Source organism: Acipenser ruthenus, chromosome 47 (genome assembly GCF_902713425.1).
Source record: "Acipenser ruthenus chromosome 47, fAciRut3.2 maternal haplotype, whole genome shotgun sequence".
Taxonomy (NCBI): domain Eukaryota; kingdom Metazoa; phylum Chordata; class Actinopteri; order Acipenseriformes; family Acipenseridae; genus Acipenser; species Acipenser ruthenus.
This window is the reverse complement of record NC_081235.1, coordinates 8,564,421-8,584,610: the sequence shown is the minus strand read 5'-3', so window position 1 is coordinate 8,584,610 and position 20,190 is coordinate 8,564,421. Positions and strand designations below refer to the sequence as shown.

The 20,190-nt window shown below is 45.3% G+C and overlaps 3 protein-coding genes across 6 annotated transcripts; 1 reads left to right on the top strand and 2 right to left on the bottom strand.

Annotated features, from left to right (window-relative positions):
* Window positions 1-5,557: 5,557 nt before the first annotated feature.
* LOC117966197 (ubiquitin-conjugating enzyme E2 R1-like) lies at window positions 5,558-13,081 on the bottom strand. Its single transcript, XM_059014060.1, has 6 exons — window positions 12,909-13,081; window positions 12,490-12,688; window positions 7,094-7,180; window positions 6,814-6,911; window positions 5,947-6,081; window positions 5,558-5,838 (listed from the first exon to the last, which is right to left on the bottom strand). Exons 2-6 carry the CDS (start codon window positions 12,670-12,672, stop codon window positions 5,631-5,633), a joined length of 711 nt encoding a protein of 236 aa, XP_058870043.1. The 5' UTR covers window positions 12,673-12,688; window positions 12,909-13,081; the 3' UTR covers window positions 5,558-5,630.
* Window positions 13,082-14,392: 1,311 nt separating this feature from the next.
* LOC117401284 (tubulin polyglutamylase complex subunit 1) lies at window positions 14,393-17,731 on the bottom strand. The gene is made up of 2 exons (XM_034912135.2): window positions 17,397-17,731; window positions 14,393-15,467 (listed from the first exon to the last, which is right to left on the bottom strand). Exons 1-2 carry the CDS (start codon window positions 17,729-17,731, stop codon window positions 14,942-14,944), a joined length of 861 nt encoding a protein of 286 aa, XP_034768026.2. The 3' UTR covers window positions 14,393-14,941.
* Window positions 17,732-17,962: 231 nt separating this feature from the next.
* Window positions 17,963-20,155, top strand: LOC117966304 (putative zinc finger protein 876). Of its 4 annotated transcripts, none has more exons than XM_034912134.2 (3): window positions 17,963-18,096; window positions 18,695-19,013; window positions 19,490-20,155. In XM_034912134.2, the coding sequence occupies exons 2-3, from the start codon at window positions 18,711-18,713 to the stop codon at window positions 20,030-20,032; spliced, it is 846 nt and encodes a 281-aa protein (XP_034768025.2). In that variant the 5' UTR covers window positions 17,963-18,096; window positions 18,695-18,710; the 3' UTR covers window positions 20,033-20,155. The 4 variants fall into 4 exon arrangements, with proteins under 4 accessions (XP_034768025.2, XP_034768024.2, XP_058870025.1 ...); XM_034912133.2 differs by lacking the exon at window positions 17,963-18,096 and adding an exon at window positions 18,109-18,255; XM_059014042.1 differs by lacking the exon at window positions 17,963-18,096 and adding an exon at window positions 18,242-18,320.
* The last annotated feature ends 35 nt before the right edge of the window (window positions 20,156-20,190 follow it).

Below are 20,190 nucleotides of genomic sequence, written 5' to 3'. Positions count from 1 at the left end.
CAGTCAAGCTGAGAGTTCTTTGTGACGTCACAAAGCAGTCACCTGTGCAGGTCTGTGTAGATAAGGGAGCTGAACATGCAGCTGATTGGATGGGACAGCCCTGACACGCCCCGTAAATGATTCTATAAACTGGATGATCGGATGACCATTATGGTAGGCTGGACAGTTTGCCCCCTTGGTGATTGCTGAAGTTCTGTGAAGCTTGCCTCTGTGACTAAATAGTGACTAAGTATGTTCTGAAAAGCACTGTGTCCAGCAGACCCACCACCTCATCTCCTCACCCCTGTGTGGCTGGGTTCATCCCGCAGTCACAGTTCCTTCTTGCTCTGTGAGAACATGGTGTAATCTATGTGAACCATGCTTTCCCCATGGCTATGCATGTACTTGATTACACTATGCTATGCTTTTACTGTGAGGCAATTTTGTATTTGGTAGTAATGGCGTCTAGTCGTTACAGGTATGCAATTATTAATATGAAAAGCATATATATATATATAGATAGATAGATAGATAGATAGATAGATAGATAGATAGATAGATAGATAGATAGATAGATAGATAGATAGATAGATAGATAGATATTAATTAGTATACAGCATTAGCCCAAAGGTGTGTGTGTTCTTGTCTTGGAAGATTTGTCTTGCATGGGTGGACCCACAAGGGATTATTTTCTGTGCCTACCTGTCAATGGGTAGCCATGGCAACCTCACACAAGAGCACCGGCAGACACACGCACGCAGGACTGAGTAAAGTTTACCCTCCCGGATCTCAGAGCAGCTTCTCCGGATCACATGCTTACATACTGACCTGGAAATGCGCAGCGTTGAGATTGACGTTCCTGGCGAGTGAACACAGCCTCATAATCCCTCACACTTGCATGGTCTGGGAAGTGCAGCTTTGAAAGAAACACATATCGAAGCAAAAAAAAAACACGCACACTCGTTTTTAATACAGCTAGAGCTCAGGGGTCTCATTTGTAAACAGACAGCCCGCATTGCGATTTCTGTTTGCACAGGGCTCAGGGTAACATTACAAAAAAAAATACTTTTCATCTTTCCCAGCTCTTAATGCGGACGCTGAAATCGTGTCATCTGTTGTCTTAGTAACATTAAAAAGCCATTAGAAATGATGCGGTGGGCGCTCAGATCTAATTAGCAGGGCGTTCCGCGCTATTGCACAGCTCAGAGATGCTTCGGAGGAAATAGAGAGTTTATAAATATTTTATTTAAACGACGTGTACCTAAAAAAAAAAAAAAAGTGATGTACGTTTTTATGTCGTCTTGTTTAACTGTTTGTTTCTAAGTGTTCGCTTGCGGCACTTTCACAGTGAAAGCAAAGTTAAGCACAGCGCAGCGCAGGCGTGGTGCAGCACAGCAGCGTGTAGCCCTGAGAGCTGTACAATGTGTTTCTGTTCTTAATGTATCCCATCTCTACGAGGCTGCAATGCTTCACTGTGCGGGACGACTCGTGTTGACGTCGGAGTCCTCAGAGGCTTCCGGGACACCAGGACAGAGATGTCTGTACAATGTATACAGCATACCCTGATACTGATGTGACACAGCCATCTGAGATGTCTGTACAATGTGTACAGCAGACCCTGATACTGATGTGACACAGCCATCTGAGATGTCTGTACAATGTATACAGCAGACCCTGATACTGATGTGACACAGCCATCTGAGATGTCTGTACAATGTATACAGCAGACCCTGATACTGATGTGACACAGCCATCTGAGATGTCTGTACAATGTATACAGCAGACCCTGATACTGATGTGACAGCCATCTGAGATGTCTGTACAATGTATACAGCAGACCCTGATACTGATGTGACAGCCATCTGAGATGTCTGTACAATGTATACAGCAGACCCTGATACTGATGTGACACAGCCATCTGAGATGTCTGTACAATGTGTACAGCAGACCCTGATATTGATGTGACACAGCCATCTGAGATGTCTGTACAATGTATACAGCAGACCCTGATACTGATGTGACAGCCATCTGAGATGTCTGTACAATGTGTACAGCAGACCCTGATACTGATGTGACAGCCATCTGAGATGTCTGTACAATGTGTACAGCAGACCCTGATACTGATGTGACAGCCATCTGAGATGTCTGTACAATGTGTACAGCATACACTGATACTGATGTGACATTTTATATATATATATATATATATATATATATATATATATATATATAATGCATCAGAAATTGCACGTTTTCGCTTTGATAAACGACGTTTATCAAAAAACGACTCAGCCTGGACCTCGTTGTTCTCCAGCGCAGTTTCATTTCTACAACGCGGATCGGAAGCTGATCCCACACTGCTACCTGCTGGCCAAACAGCAGCACTGCAATTCTGACCAGGTGGTTGTATTTTTTGGCACTGCATCTTCCAGCACTCTGGAATCAGTTAGTATCGTGTTTACAAGTGGACGAAGGGGTATGTATTAGTGCAGTCACAGAACACCGGAGGAGAAGCCACATGCTTATTCCTATGGTACACACCAGGAAAGTATCTGAAAATCCTTTAAGTCACCACCCCCCTCTCCTCCCCTCAAATCTTGTCATCCCTCTCGTAATCACAGAAGCAGTTAGACCGCACGAGGAAGGGAGGGAATTCATTATTTTCCTCCTTAAAAAAAATAAAATAAAAAAACCATTGTCTGTGTTTGCTGCTAGCCAAGAAAAAACTGCTATGGAAAAATCCTACCTTTTTTTATTTTTTAAAAGCACATCCCTCGTCCCCCAATCGGAAAAGGCAGAGCGTTTGGTCTGCAAGTAACAGATTTGGGGTTCATGAAGGGGGGCAACCCTTGAATCTTGGGTATCCCTAGTAAATAGAGAAATACTCTGACATGTCAATAGAAATTCTCATGCGGGCTATTTAGCCAAACCAGTTTCGCAGCCACCCTGTAATGCACTGGGTGATGTTTTCATCTCTGCTGGTTCAGCGGCCCTGAACTCCTCACAACGCTGGCCGTCCTTCAGTCCACAGGGGAAGAAGATTGTCTTGAATGATAGCCTCATCTTATATACTGTGGACACGGCTTAGAGTGACCCCGAGGTCTTTGTCAGTCTGAGAGACAGGAGAATGCCCCAGGGGTATCACAGCAAACCTGGGTCACTTTGAAGGAAGGGTCCAGTAGAACGTTTCTGAGACTTGTTTAGAGTATTTTTTTTTTTAGATATAGCCCATCTGCTCTGACTTTAAGAAGGTTCAGTAAGATATTTAATCATTTTTTTTATTGTTTTTAAATAGCTTTACAAACAAATAAGAAAATACACACAAAGAAGAGGAAGTGATCATAAAAACAGGTGCATACGAAACAGGACTGGGGTAAACGTCGTTCTTTTCTTATTACAATCCCGTCAAAAGGAACAGGAATTGATTAAAAGGGAATAGGAACTGGAAATTCATTTTGAAAAAGGAAAAGGAATTGAAAATAAAGAAATGAAATCGACCCCAACCCCGCATACAGATGTAAACATGTAAGTTTAAGAGGTGAGAGCTGTGCCTGAATTCTGACAGCCCCCTTACATGTACGAGATCTTTATACATTCAAACACGGTTCATGGTATTGAAAACCAAACAGAAATATAAAAATCATAGAATAAGTCTGCTTAGCAAGTCTTAAACACCAAGAAACACCCCTAAAAAGTGATTGAAGTTTAATTATTTAAATATACTAGGAGCCCTGAATCGTGTTGCCGGCTCTCTGATTTTAAATGCACATTATTGTTGTGTGTTTTTGTACATGTGTTTATTACAAAAAAAAAATAGCAGCACCCACTGCTGATCCAGCACAGTGCACTCACAACTTTACAATATATATACACACACGCACGCACGCACGCACGCACGCACGCACACACGCACGCACACACACACGAGAGAGAGTTAACCATGCCAGCCCCAACACATTCAGAAAGTATTAGTCTTTATACAACTGTGACAAGAAGCAGCTCCCAAAAGCCAAGGGAGCATTGTGTTTAGAATATTTATAAAAACACGTTTTTAGTTTTAGCAATGCTCAAGAAACCCAATTCTGTTATATTATTATTAATAATAATAATAATAATAATAATACAATTCTTCCAGAGTAGCTTGACAATACACCCAGCAGGCTTTGCACAGGATATTTCTCAAACTGAACAGTTCAATGCAGTTCCGTTCCTCACTCAAACACCACCATGAAATTCATGTAGGTTATGAAGTCAAATCTGATTTAAAAAAAAAAAGAGGTGAACACCTCAACAGGAGAGCCAGGAGTGAACACTGATGAACCTGCATGTTAAAAATGATGAAAATAATAATGAAATCCCCAAGCAAGTCATTTCTACAGACCGCCAATTCAAACAGCCTTCACCTGTTGAAGGCTTTAGAAAGTCAAGCTGTGTTTGAACCTGTGAACTGGTGTCCGCTCCTCCCCTCTGTGGAAGTACAGTGAGCCGGAGGTAGCGTTTGTGTTTTGTTTTACTTTGGGGGGTGTTACCATGACCCCTTTGACTTTCTCTATATAGATATATAAAGGGGGGAGGGCACAGAACTCTAGTGGATTATAAAGCGAGCGTGTTTGCAGTCATTTCAGGATTATTAGAGGCTCAGCAGATCCCTCAGTAGCAGGACACAGGCGTTAAGCGTTTAGCTGCACCCCCCAACACACACGGCTTCATTATTATAATTACTGTTATTATTATGAGATGTTAGTTCGTGGTACCGAGGTCAGTTATTTGCTAAAAAAAATAAACAGGAACTTATTTGAGGAATTCTTAATATAATTGTTTTCACTGCAAGAGAAGCAAATTGAACTGTGTTCATGGCAGGAAGGGGGAGAAGAACAAAGAAATAGCAAGGATGACTTCTCAGATAAGAAAACACCATCCCCTTCCACACACACCCAAGCACACAACTTATAAGAGTTACTTATATACAAAACAAGAAGTCAGACAGGTTCGACTGTAAAAGAAAAGTCAGGTCGTCAAATCCCAAAACGTACCCACCGCACCCAGACCGAGCTCCGATGGGCATGAGGGTTATTTCATCTCTGTACCCCCAAAATCCACACACAAAAACTATTTAAACAAAATCGAAGACAAGACAGCATCCCCACATAAAAGCTTACAGTCTGAAGGATAAAAAGGTAGAGACCCACATAACATTCTCAGTATTTCGTGGCTTTGCTGTGGACCACTTAGCAATTAAAGGGCTGAATGTGTGGCAGCTATTGTCAGACTCCCAGGACGACGCGAAAAGAGTGAACACAGTACCACAGTACTGCAGCAACGCCCTCCCCGCAAAATAAATCTCACATCGTTTATAAAAAGGATGTTTCACAGCCTTGGGGTCACCCAGGCATGTGTTTAAATAAACTTAAAAAGAAAACGGCAAGGAGGAGTGGTGACGGGGGGGGGGGGGGGGGGGGGGGGGGGGGAATAAATCAATTAAATAATAAAAAGTGGTTTGTGTTTTTAAATCCAAAATTTGTCGTTTCCTTTTTAAAAAAAAAACCAAAAAAAACATAACAAATAAAAAGGTTGCTGCTGTTTAGTTTTTTTTTTTTGCGTGCGAGTCTGTCCGTTTCAGTTCGTTCTTTTTATTCTAAAGGCGGCCGGCGTCACGACTCCTCCGTTCCGGAGTCGTCCTCGACGTAGCAGCAGTCCTCCTCGTCCTCGTCCATCTCGTCGTCGTAATAATCGTCGTAGAAGAGATCAGAGCCCTCATCCAGCGCCGGTGCCTTCGTCTGCACGCAGTACTCTGCCAGCGTGGTGGGCACCTTCACCCCGTCCCGCTCCGCCTCCGCCTTCGTCGCCAGGACCTGCTTCCTGAATAAAACACACACAGGCGAGGGTTACAGGGGGAGAGTGGGGACTCACGCACATTACCGTGAAGGTCGTACGCTCACAAACACCCCGCTGTGCGTTTCCTCTGACCTGATAATCTCTGCGTATTCCCGGTCCTTCCCCTTGCTGTCCCTCCACTTCCTGTACATGACGGACGCGTCCACGTTGGCTGGGGAGAAGGTGTTGGGCTCGTTGAGGAGGGAGATCACGCTGAGCAGGATGGTCCTGGCAGGGAGGCAGGGAGAACTGAAGTTAGCCAAGTGCCAGCCTGGAGCGCGAAACAGCAGGTTTCAGCGTGAAAGCCTCCAAGCCGAATGTGGAAAAGCAGACCTGCTCTTAACAGTGCACAGCCGGTGCGACCGAGCCAAGGTTTACTAACAAAAACATCCTAGAGAGAATGCGTGGCTTATTGAGGTGGGGGACATTGCACAGAGAAAGATTTACAGGTTTAGTAGCATGATCCAAGATTGAAACACCTCACTGCCTTACTGTTTCTGAACACCCCCTCCCTTACATTGTAACGCTGTTAATGCAAGATGAAGTACAAGGGTAGTACTTAGTTACCCCCCATTCATTTGATGCCTTAATAGATCCTGGAACCTGCAGCTGTACCTCAAAGCAAAGAACTAGCAAACAAGCACGCAGCAGCAGCAGCGAGACACGAATGGACTTGCAATGAACTCCACGGCAACGAGGCAAGGCAAGGAAGAGGGTCTTAAAACCCCTGGTTATAACCATGCCCCCTTTTTTATGCACACTGACAAACACCAGAGAGAGAGTCTATTTCTATTTAGCACTGTTGCCGCGCCGACAGTACAATGCAGTATTTCAATGATGTATGTTACTGGGTCTGAGGTAGTGACAGGGAGAAACAAAACCACGTGACATGCCAGTCAACGCTGCGGGGTTAGACTGGACTCCCGCTCTGAGCCCCTCGCATGCTGCAGCCCCCCTTACCGGACGTTCTGGGTGGGGTTCCATCTCTCCGAAGCCAGCTCTCCGCTCTGAGGGTCGTCCACTGGGGGGTGGAGGATGGAGATGCACACGTCGCCGTTCTGAAGACAAAGGGAAGGAGCGAAAAAAAAAAACGTTAGCACGCTCCGTGAGTTTATTTTTTTTTCCTTTTCAAAATTACATACAGAACTTTGATATTACACCCCCCAAGTTAATGACCCCGTAGTGCTGAAGAGAGTCTTAAAAGAAAGAAATCTTTACTCCCCAAGCAAGCTCGTCTCACCTCGTAGATGTTGGGATGCCACATCTTGGTCAGGAATCTGAAAGCTGGTGGAGAGTAGGGGTAATCAACCGGGAATTTAATACGAGCCTACAGTGGAAAAAAAAAAAATTCACAATTAAGAATCAAAGCAAAATCACTTTAGAGCCATAAAGCCACATTTCTACACCACTTTACAAGGGATGGAAATAAGACTCCCATTGCATAGCAGGTTGATCCACTCCTGCTGAGTTTAATAAGACACACCTGAGCTTGTTACCTACTCACTGTGGCTAATCAATAGTTAAACCTGGAATGGGTGAAGCTGCTATGCAATAGGAGTCTTATCTCCACCCCCCATTATAAGAATCTCAGAACAGTACAATTTCCGTTCACAGTTTTAGCCTTTGCAGGTATTAGTGAACTTGCTCCCCTTTTTCAGTCAATCCGATACTGGGGGACGGTTACAGAAACAGGATATTCATCCTCCCTAACCCAGCGTCAGGAGGAGATCGTCTGTGTACAACAGCTTTGATTCCTGCTGATCTGAAGGAGCTTTAAATATTCATACATACAAGATGATCAGGGAGGGCAGAAAACACAACACTCCCACAGTTTTTTAATTTTTTTTTTAAATGTCACGTTGAATTTTTTTTAAAAAGCTTTGAAGATGCACCAAGGCAGCAGTAGCATGAATTAATATTTATATTTAAATTAATATTTATAAATTCTCGCTTCTGTTGTTGAGGCCTAAAACGTAAAACGGGGCAGTTTGAGAAGAAAGCTTCTGTGGATCAATCAGACCGCAGGATTCATCAAGCAGCTCCTTCGAAAGGTCGATGGGACGTGTGCTGCATTTAGTTATACTCTCTCCATGAAAATACAAACCACACACAGTGAACCGGGAAGCACACAACTTGTAAAGGGCTGTGGCTGGGTTCAATACTTTAATCATCAACCAGAACCATTAAAAAAAAAAAAAAAAAAAAAAAGCACCACGCACAGTCACAGCCCTCTCTCCACTGTATTGGTCTGGTACTGTACATGCATTTGCCAGTGCTACACTATTAAAAGCCCTACCCCTGACCTCTTTGGCGCACACATTTCAACAACGACTGCTAAAACAAGGGTTGCTTGCTTACACTCAAGGTTATAGGATAGCTGCAATGCCACGGCATATTTAACACGTACATTACGAGTCATTCAAACCCCTACACTGAGCCACACTGGACACATTTAGAAGAAACAGGACACTCGGGAGTCACCTGATACTGCACGTTCACATTCGGGTGTCGCTTTGCATACCCACCTGCACTAGACACCATTCAGAAGGGAGCGTAGAGCTGAAGTATTTGTATTGGAGGGTGCAAGTTATACTCATTTGCAACCCATACTAAACTGTCACATATTAAAGACTGGAGCTAATAATCCTGGAGTGCATGTTAGTCCCAGGGCAGGGAGTCTCCCAGCTGGGGTATGGAGTACACCTGGCCGACAGTGCAAACCGAGCCCTGAAACTACAGGATTACCCCAGGCATGAAGGCAGAGGAAACGAGTCCTACTTGTCTAAACACAACAAAACGAACAGCGAGAAAAACAGACGAGAGAGAAAACCACTCGCTGGGGTACCTGGTGTTTTCATTTCTGATTCCAGAGAAACGCAGTGGAATGAAGCTGGTGAGAGACTGTACCTATGAAAGCTAACCGCAGACCTGTGTTTCTACATACTGCACAGAGGTGCAGTGTTTTTCCAGGAATGCATGAGCTTTTGCACAGCAGGGTGCTGCCCTGGGGAATGAGTCACGGCATCAATGGGAGTGATTTCCTGGGAACACCAAACAGGATGTACCGAACAGTTCCTCATCTGCACCTGCTCCAGCCAACACAAAACTCAGACACAGGAGATAAAACCCCTTCCTGCAGTAAGCAAACTGGAAATAGGCAAAGAGGACCTACGGTCTAATAACAGGGACCATATACTCGATTTCATCATGTTTCCATCCCTCTGTCATTTAGAACCACAAACTGATGACCTATAATCTCTTATTTAATCAATTAATGTAACACGCCCATTAAATGCTCAATGACAGGCAAAATAACTGAGGATAAATACATCATTCCAGGAATCACGTTTCACTAGAACAGCAGAGAGCCAAGTCTGGCCACCCCTGATCTAAAAGAAGTGACATTTTCACACCTCACCCTGGTTAAGTTAAAAGTCAGTTACCTCTTAATACAATCTAGTAGCAAAAAACGAAGGACTTACATACTTGCACAGAAAAAAATGATCATTTCTGCAAGAAAACTAGGCAAATTCACTCTGTAGCATTTACCAAAAAGCTACCAGACAGACTACAAGGAATAAAATGACAATAATATTAAACCCCCCCTTCCTTCCGTTTCTCTCACTTTGCAGACTGGCAGGCGCATCCCCAGGCAGTAAACAGACCGGTTAGCTTCCTGCCTGTCCAGCAAATCAAACCCAAACTGCGCTCGCCAGTCTCTACAGTCGAGGACTTGGAGGGATTGCTGTGAAATCCTGCTGCTCTACTCTGCAGAAGCACCGAGCAGGTTTAATTGAGGTTTAATTGAGACAATCCATCAAGCAGGGCTCTCCAATCCAGCCCCTCCAGCTCCTGCTTGAGAAGGGCAAGCCCACAATTACTTTCACTGCCTGATTAATACATTTAGCTGGAGACAGCGGGGGGGGTACACAGGTTTGCAAAGCATCCCAGGAAGATTCGGAGCAAGCTTCTGTTCGGGTCTCCGATTGCAAAAGGAATGCACTTGCTAGCATACCCAAGGTCTGTATGGAAAGGTTTGAACGTAGAGGCCAGAGCTCATGGGTCCTGCAAGACCACATGCTAAGGAATGCCCATACCGCCAAGCACAATTCACAACTGTTCAAACCTAGTGTAAAAACTCTCAGCCAAACGGAATGCGCTGTGAGGTCATAGCTCCAACAGCAAAGCTTTGTGCTTCATAGGCAGATTGCTGGAGTAACAATGTGCTCAAAAAGACGACTGGACAGAACGAGCACGCACACACACACACACACACACACTTTGGTGAATGAATATACTGACACTTCCACGCTTGCTGGCCTAGCTACCCGATACGATTCTGGGCTGCAGTTTTAAAAGACATGACATTAGCCTTTACTTTTTAAACGTGTTGAAAAAAAAAGAAAAAAAAGCTCCCTGGCCTTTTCTCCCAAACCTCACGTCACCAGGAGTTACATTTTCTATGCGTCTTGTTCCCAGATCCCGGATTGAAGCGAACGTGTCAGGTGAACGATGTCCTGCTGTCCAGTCTCTCTTAATAATGTACAGCAGGTCAACTCACAGTGTCGGGTCTTCGGGGTTAAAAGAGGAAAACGGGAATTCACGATGCAGACAATAAAAAAGCCTAACTCAAAGGTCATTAGGACTCACACATTATAACAGAACGTGCAAGAGCCCACCTTCATCCCCACCAGTAATGGAAGACAATAGGCAGCAGTCAGGTTTTAAGCTATTGCTAAAGAGAGATACGGGCCCCTGAATTCACTCAAGCTCCTTGGCTTTGTTTCTGTTTGAATAGTTTTAGTGCACCCTGGTTACCAAATGCAAGGCAATTCCAGCTCAGGAGATGACTTTAGCAGCAGCACCAGTATATACATCATCACTTCATGGCAGACAGATCGACACACGATACATCAGGATTACGTCTGCCACATCCGAGGTACAAAAACAAAAAACAAAAAACAACAACACGGGACCTCAGAACGTTAAGAGGGGGGGGTTGTTAAAAGTGTAACCTCTCTTTAGAAAGCCTACACATCCAATAGGAAGCATTGATAATGTTACTACTACAGACTACATTGACAACCAATTCATACAGCGTGCTTCTACTGCAGTGCCATTGTATCCAGATTTATCCCGCTTGTGCTCAGATGTACGGTCCTGGCATTTAGTGTTCTTGGGAAGGCACGTTGAATTCCCGGGACACATTCCTAAAAACTGGGAAGATCCCAGGAACACAGGGGCAGGTGGCAACCCTAAAACCAGGATATTATGGATCACCTTTATCCATTCTTGGGACAATTCAGAACACCACCTACAGCAGTGTGGAGTAGTGGTTAGGGCTCTGGACTCTTGACCGGAGGGTTGTGGGTTCAATCCCTGGTGGGGGGGCACTGCTGCTGTACCCTTGAGCAAGGTACTTTACCTAGATTGCTGCAGTAAAAGCCCAACTGTATAAATGGGTAATTGTATGTAAAAAATAATGTGATATCTTGTAACAATTGTAAGTCGCCCTGGATAAGGGCGTCTGCTAAGAAATAAATAATAATAATAATAATAATAATAATAGAGGTCCTTACAAGGAAATATCAAAACTAAAGAGGAACAACTCGCATTCTGCCAACATTGAAGTAACTCAGAAACTAAATGCGTCGTCTACAAGGAAGGAGATTTGCATTGACGCGCTGGTGCAACCAGTAAATAGATCAAATTACTGGTTTAAAAAAAAAAAAAAAAAAAAAAAAAAAAAAAAAACTTACTTCTTACGATTGACATCCATGGGGGAAAGCGCCTGTGTTTTAACCCTGCTTATCGACACTTTGTTTTCAACACCACGATTTCCATTGTTGTTTCAAACAAAAGAACTCCCGTTTGGAAACGGAGTCAGGGACCTGTATGTTGGGTTTGTTTGTTTTTCTGGGGGCCTGCAGTGGCATATTTTGGCTTGGAGAAACAGCTCAGCGTATTAGCTGGTATCGAATATTATTCTCTTTTAAATCGTGTTTGGTCTGTAGGCTTACGAGCAAAGGCAAAACCAGACCGTGGGGGTGGAGGGGGAGGGGGGTCGAGAATATTTACAGTACCGAGAATACAGAACCGTTTGTGAAAGTGTTTACCAACACAACACACTGCTAGTCGTACAAATACATACTTCAGTACTGGAAAGTAACAGCGTTGGAACAGAAAATCACTACGAGTAGAATTAGGGAAACAGAGTGACACGTCTAAATATATAATATATAATATATATTGTTGTTCGTGATCCTACTGCTTCCGGTTTTTGTCGGGTGGTAAAGCCGGAAGTTAAAAAAATAAAAACAAAACACGTTTTTAGTTTTATACCGAGACAACAAAGACAAAAAAAAAAAAAAAAACGAGTTCCTGATTCAGTTACTGCGGAAATTAAATACACCGAGTGCTTCGCAGTGTAACGCCTTGGTCACAACAGCCCAGTGTATGCATGCTTCTTTCTACACGTAAAATAATGAATTATTATTTTAATTACTTAAACCTTTTGTGAACATACAAAAAAACAAACACACACACACGTTATATATATATATATATATATATATATATATATATATATATATATATCCAAATGAATAAACTTACGGTACTGTATATTACACTTACCTTAAAGTATCCGCCTTCGTAGTGCGTGTTCGGGGGCCCGAAAATTGCCACTTCCCAGTTATACAAATCCGCTTCATCCACTAAAGTGATTCTGAACCCCTCCACTGGCTCCTCCTGCAGACTCCTCATCTCCAACATCAGGGCTTTCTGAGAACTTGCTACGGACTGTCCGCGGTGAGCCATTGCACTGTTATTATTACTGTTGAATAATAAATACCAACGCGTTTGTATGTTTAAAGAAAACGAGAAAAACAAATAAATAACAAACACGAATAAAATGAAAAGCTTTTTTTTTGTTTGTTTGCAAGTCTACCGTTGTTTCTGTTTGTAATCTACACGGAACAAAAAAAAAGACGAATAAAATGATGGTATTTATATAAAAAAAAAAAAAATCTGTTTCACAGTGGGACGGGCCTTACCCTTTTCCGTTTCACCAGATTTCTAAATAAATGAAACACAACAAAAGAGAGAAGGGCTATCAATTTTGCCAAACACACCGCGGAAACGATCGTGCCTGCCTGAGCCCGTCGCTGCTTCTCCCTTTGAATGCACAGCTGATCAGTGGAGACACAATGTAGCCGCTGCAACAAGAGACACCCCGCCGATAAGCAAGCTCTGGGAGTTCTGGGAACTGTAGTTTTAACCCACGGCGCTGATCAATAGCCACTCTATTTTAGCAACCAAGAAAGAAGACTTACACGGAGAAAAGCCGCTGTGCCATCTGTAAATAAACTCGGGTAGGAGTCTTTTAAATGATTGCAGGGCCCTGGCTTGGTTTAATGTATTTTTTTTTTAAAAAATCCTTCCTTTTTTAAACGTATTTCTTTCTTTGTCAGACTACACTCCCCACACTGCTTTGCGGCAAACCCGCATGACGTAGGAGGGCATTTGTTGTGTCGTTGCGGAGTGGCAAGAGGCACCACGATTGTGCGTCACGGTTTTTAAACGAGTTGTTTTGTGGGGTCTGCAGACCGATGCGATAGAGATGAACTCCTTTTTAAATGATGTATATGTATTTTCCAAATGATAACTCATACGTGTACTTTTTTTTTTATATTCCAATGTAGGTTTCTCACAGGTTCCTTTCAAGGTTTTATTTTTTGAATGTTTTACGTCATGAAGCCTGGGTATGGGGGCAGGGGCTGTGAAGTGTGCTATTGTGTGACATTTATTTGCTCGCCTTTTTTTTTTTGGAACGGGGTAGGGTGTATTATTATTATTATTATTTCTTTCTTAGCAGACGCCCTTATCCAGGGCGACTTACAATCGTAAGCAAATACATTTCAAGTGTTACAATACAAGTAATACAATACAAGCAGTTTGTGGTATATTTCTTTTGACATAATGCTTACCAGAGGCCAACAAAAGGCACCCTAACCCAGAGGGGGGGGGGGGGGGGGGGTCTGTGACCAACCCTGTTTCAAACTGTTTAATTCAACCTCCATCCAGACTGGAGTAGTTAATGGTATCATTCTACTTTACCTGTTAAACCTGGAGGGTAACGTCCCAGCCGAACCCTTTTAGAACACCCCCCCACATCCCTCACAGTAAGTGAAGGACCCCTCCAGTACGTCTTCACTGTGCCTGCTTAGCATCGGCATGAACGATTAGAATTCTCTACACCCTGCCAGCCTCTCCGACCTATACTTACACTCAGCGTAGGAGAGCCCGTACATGACTCAGTGAAACTGCTGCTCTCTTACTGGAAGAGCGGGGTGGAGTGGGGTGGGGTGGGGTGGGGTGGGGTCACAGCATTACTCGTTTCTCTTTGTCTCAACCCTTTCGTGCATGGCGACCTCATCCTGGAACGTGTTCTTGATGACGAATTCTTCTCTTACTGCTTTTTTTTTGTTGGTACATCAACCCCTCCGAGGTTTTTGTCAGTGAGTAGTCAGATGCAATATTCTTTTCACGATAGAAGCACAGAGGCTGTCTGTTTTATTAGCCGCACATTTCGGACCGCGACGTGCAGAATCGTACAGCGTTCATTTATTCACACCACTCTTTTCACTGTGTTTTTTTTTTTAAACTTCTATAGTTAACTTATATTTACATCAGCAAAATAATACAAAAATGTTAAATAAATAACGACCATCAAAAAAAAAATAATAATAATAATTACATAATTTAAAAGGCTTCAAAACGTTGAAGTGCAAGTTTAAATCCTTGCTGTAACATGCGTTTCTTTCAAAACTGCACATTTGGGACCCAGGCAAAAGCTAACAGACATGAAAAAACAGATGATCTAGGGATGGAAATAAGACTCCTGTTGCATAGCAGTTTCACCCCCAATCCAGGTTTTAATTGGCCCCAGTGTAGAGGTAACAAGCTCATGTGCGCCTTATTAAGCTTGTAGTGAAAACCAGGAATGGATCAAACTGCTACGCAGTGGGAGTTTCCATCCCTGGGTTGATGGACTCATTCTGTAATCTTCAAGCACTTTAGCAGGGATTCAGGAGACCAGCTTCACCCTGCTGATGAACAGAGCCGAGGCCTCCTCAATGAACTCCTCCTGGCCCATGAGCGTGCTGGGCGTGCCGCTGGCCAGGGTCTGCGCTCGGTCCATGGCCTGGGCTAGCCTGCCAGGGGTCAGCTTGGCGCTCGCCTCCAGGTACCTGGCCGGGTCGGAGCAGCCCGTCGTCTCCAGGGCGTCCCGCAGCGAGCCCAGCACTGCCCGGCACAGGATCCCGTCTGACGGGGACACGGCCTCGAACAGCGAGCGGGATTTCCGCACGAAGTCCGCGAACACGAAGCAGGTGAGCACGGCGTGGCGGAAGAGGTCGAAGGGCACGGCCTCGTGGTCCTGGCAGTGGAGCTTCTTGATCAGGGGGGCGGAGACAGGCTCGGCCACACCCCCGTCCCTGCAGACGCGCCGCAGCAGCTCCGTGTACATCCTGCCCTTCAGCCCCGGCTTCCTCTTCCTGCCCCCCCGCGAGAGGAGCGAGAACGCCACGGCCACATTGTTGTTGAACGCAGATCTGCCGGGAGACACAGACAGAAAGGTTAGCAGATGTTACTGCCAGCAAGATTGCTTTTACTGGCACTAACTTAGGCAGCTGATTCCACGGCTGCCAGCAGCTGCACAAAACAAATTCTTAACATAACCCCCCATTTCACTTTCTCTTAACTTAAAGTCAGTGAAATACTGTTTCTCTTTGAAAAAGTGTCTTCGGCCCTCATGTTAAACTACTTATATGTGAAATATATTTTTCAATCTGCCCACAACGTGTCTGAACGCACTGCAGAATTGTGAAACTTGTTTACGTCTCTATAAAAAGGTCAGGTACAGTTGTGCTTGAAATGTTGAAATCAAGCAGCTAAATTTAGACACAGGCACCCACCCTCCCTACCTCCCAATCACTACAGGGCTTCATCATTGTGCAAACTCCAGAAAAATAAGGACAGTCTCATGTAATATTCAATGCAAAGAGCGGCAGACAGAGGAAACCGGTTCTACATGTTAACAGAGGGGGGCCGAGATGGAATATGATACTGAATAATGCTAATCTTTGTTTTGTTTCTGTACTGGGTCTTATGCTCACACAACCCTAGGGCACTGTTTCAATTTGAATATCATACTTACTGCACCTGTCTGTGATTCATCCTACTTCTTAGCATTTCACCATCCACACAAAACTGCAGTATATGTGGAAACCCCTGCCATAACAGTGTCAATATACAACCGACATCAGCAAACTGCGAAGCCTAGGACAGAAAAGCATCCGTCAACTGAGCCCTACTACTCAGCAAGATCTGCCACCCTGCCTACCGAGAATAAAACTGAGACACGGGCAGGGAGATGCAGCTTCTGTTTATTACGCGTCATAGACGCTAAAGCTTCTGAACTGTATTTGTTCAGTTTAGTCTCACCCCTGTATTGCAGATGGGCTTGGCTGATTAACACTGTTGTAACCTGCTTCCCAGAGCAGAGATCACACGTAATGCAGAAGTGAAAGGGTTAGAGATCTATCAACCCACAACAGAAAAGCAACTGTCCACTTTGGCACAACAGCCTTGAAACAGGAGGCCCTTGTTCCTTTCTTAACCCCGCCCCCCCCACCAGCAGCAGCAGCAACAGATGGGTCCTGCAGGCTTGCAGAAGGACAGTAAGAAATCGCAGGCTAACACACCTGCTGATGCAAATGCTTTACCTACAGTGCGGACTGACAGATGGGCCGGCTTCCTTAATCCACAGAACCCCCCTCCCTAACTTAAAACAACAGTCCTAACTGTTTCCAAACAAAGACGCACAGCTGCTTTCCACAGGGAGTCTGCCCGGGGCTGCTAATGATTAAAACAGAGACCGAATTACGTTCGTGTCTTTATTTCCTGTAGAAAAGCCCACAGGTTCGCTTGGGAGGCCGCACACAGCACTGGGCTGCAGTTCACGAGGTCACAGGTTCACAGCAGGCCAATCAGGGCGCTCGGCAGATGGCGGGCCGCAGCCGCTCTTGTTATGAGCCATTGTGCCAGGTGTGTAACTGGAAGTATCTGTGTTCCGTCATCACATGCAATGAAACCATCCTGCTCGAGAAATCGAGAGAGACAGAATTCACATGGAGGGGAGGGGGGGCTACTCTACTGTCCTTGTGTTGAATATACTGAAGACATGAAAAAAAAAGTTCCCTACACCCTACACAAAGTCGAAACGTCTGTCATTCAATTGGTTTCTTTTAGTATTTTCAAACTCTGTTGAATATATTAATAATGAACTACTTAAGGGTTTTCTCTTTTTATGTATCAGCGTTATATATTTTATATAGCAGCTTGTATATATTAAAATAACCAATCATGCATTTGAGGGAACCGACTATAAAAGTATGCGTTGCATGTGCCAGGTGCTTATAATAAAGCGAGGTGTTTTCTCATCCCGAAGGAGGGTGCGTGCATGCATGCCTCCCCCGTACCTCTGCGAGTGGTGTGCCTGTGTAAGGTGCCACAGTGCTCTGGCGTGTTGGTTTTGCTCCTCGGACGCCTGCAGCGCTTGCTGCTGATGTTGCTTCTTCTTGTCTCCTTCGACTGCGCTCCCCGAATCGCCGTTTTCCAAACTCTGGGCCAGGTTTCCAAAATGATCCGCCAGGAAACCGATGGGGTCCTCGGACCTGACTTCTAAAAGCTTCAGGAGAGCGCCTCTCAGTACAGCACCGGCGCCCACCTGGGTCAGGAACTCGGTGTCGGTGTCCGGTTTGGAGGATCTCGAATCGGTCACGGCGGCCGCACCAGACTGCAGCGCGTTCGCCATTTTTGTTTGGGGCACCAACGGCGTTCAGTCAATTGTGATTGTGTTTGCCGCCATCTTAACTGCGGGCGCAAGCGTTGAATGGGATCTGAACAAGAGTATGTTAAAATATTTCGATTGTCAACTTTTGCGTATCATATCGGGCGTCATTTTAATTTGGGTTGGCCTTTTGAAAACTGCTAAAATCGTAGATATCATCTCAAAATTGATATAGCAATACGTTAGTTGCCACGGTGATTGAGGTTGCTAAGGACGCTGTCGTTTGACCCCGGATGGCGAATGGAAGAAAGTGACGCTGTGGAACCTGGTGACTCCTCCCACAAACGTCGACGCGCATACAGCTGGTACATTGTCGATCATAATTAAAGGTACGTGTGGTTTTATAAATGTGAACGATGCTCTAAAAATGAAGGTTGGATCGGCTGTTTTAATGGACGTAGCTAAAGCGTAACGCAGATGCACGCAGTAAACACTAAGATGCACGCGAAGTGCGGAGTGAAGTTTGCCTTGGCAAAACAAACCAAACAGTAATCAGCCACGCTAGCTTGCACGTTACTGTGATTTAACGAGGTTCGGTGATTTCGATATCGTGGTTAGTTTTTTACGCATCGAGTCTCCGTTAAGGAGATGATTAAAAATCGAAGTATTTGATTTATGTAATGCACGCTGCTGCACAGTGGTGTTCACTGGCCAGCCTATCCGAGCATTTTGCCGCTTCTGCACATTTGTCTAACCCCACTAACCAACTGTAATGCAGGACACTGTGTGCAAGCAGACGTCTCATCTGATAGTTTTAATGAGAACGTACGAAATGGTGCCGGGCTGGTTATTGATTACTTTAATTATTATTTAAATTACAATAGCAGCATTTCTAATTTACCTGGGACCTCACCATCCTGTGCAAAAAAAAAAAAAAAAAAAAAAAATCTGTTCTAGAAAATCTAGGTCTGCATTTTCCTTTTCCAGAAGGAGGAGAAGAACGATGGATGTGAGAGTGAAGAAGGAAGAGGAGGATGAATGTCCAATATCGCAACTACAAATCATGCCAGGAACGCTGGTGGAAACCGCACCCCCAGACCCAGTCACTGAAACACAGCCAGCAGTCCCAATCAAGATGGAGAGCGCCGAATTACCCCTCAGCACAGGAGAAGCCGAAGCAACGATGCAGGCAGCGGAGAGCAAGACTCCCAAGAGGAGAAAGAAAAGGAAGCCGGTCGCTGCCAGCAAGACCGTGTACAGGTGTGACCTCTGCGAGAAGAACATCAAGCACCTGACCAGCTTCCAGGTAAGGGGGGAGGAGGAGGAGAGGGGGGAGGGAAATAGACAGTATTCAATCCAGGTGTAAAGATTCTTCTAAGATTTTCTGTCTAGTGAACTGCACCTGGTGTTGTACAATGCTCTATAATAATAAACCCAGCTGTGGCTGATCACTGGGTATTAATGGATCACATCAACCCCTCCTCGGTTTCTTGGGTGTTTTACTCTGTAGTGAATTGTACCAAAATTAGAGTCCCATTGCATAGCAGTTTTAACCAGACACCCCTGAGCTTGTTACATACACACTGTGGCTAATCAAGGTTGTAGTAAAAACCTGGAATGGGTGAAACTGCTATGTAATAGGAGTCTTTATTTCCATCCGTGCTGTAGTGTAGTGAAGTAGTGGGTGGCTCCTGGTGCCACTTGCATTTCGCTGAGGTTCCTGGGGAGAGGAGGGAAAGAGTTTTTTGTGGAAGTGGCTCAGCTCGGCTCTTGTTCCCGCAGGATCACCTGAGGATCCACACGGGTGAGCGGCCGTTCACCTGCTCTCAGTGCGGGAAGAGCTTCGTGCGGAGCTCGGACCTGATCAAGCACCGGCTGGTCCACTCGGAGCAGAGACCCCACCCCTGCCCCACCTGCGGCAAGCGCTTCAAACTGCGGGGGGACCTGACCAAACACCAGGCCGTCCACTCCGAGGTCAAGCCCTTCACCTGCCCCTCCTGCGGCAAGACGTTCAAGCGCGCCGCCTGCCTGGTGAAGCACGAGCGCGTCCACGACCCCGAGAGCCCCTTCAGCTGCCCGGAGTGCGGCCGCGGGTTCAAGTGGGAGGCGTCGCTGACCGAACACCGGCGGATTCACAGCGGGGACCGGCCCTTCGTGTGCGGGGCCGACGGCTGCTCCAGGAGCTTCACCCACTTCTCCACCTACCAGCAGCACAAGCGTGCCCACCAGAACCAGCGACAGTTCAAGTGCGGGACCTGCGAGCGCGGCTTCAACCAACGCTCCAACCTGCTCAAGCACGAGAGAACCCACAGCCAGAAGAGCTAGCGCCTGGGCAGGACTGCGCGTCCGTCTGTTCATGTACAGGGCTTAGATAACGGGTGCATCAATTAATCATCTTATTTCCATCCCTGTAATAAGTGGGTTCATGGATCACCTCTGGGGCGGGGGGCGGGGGCGGGGGCGGGGGCGGGGGGGGAACATTA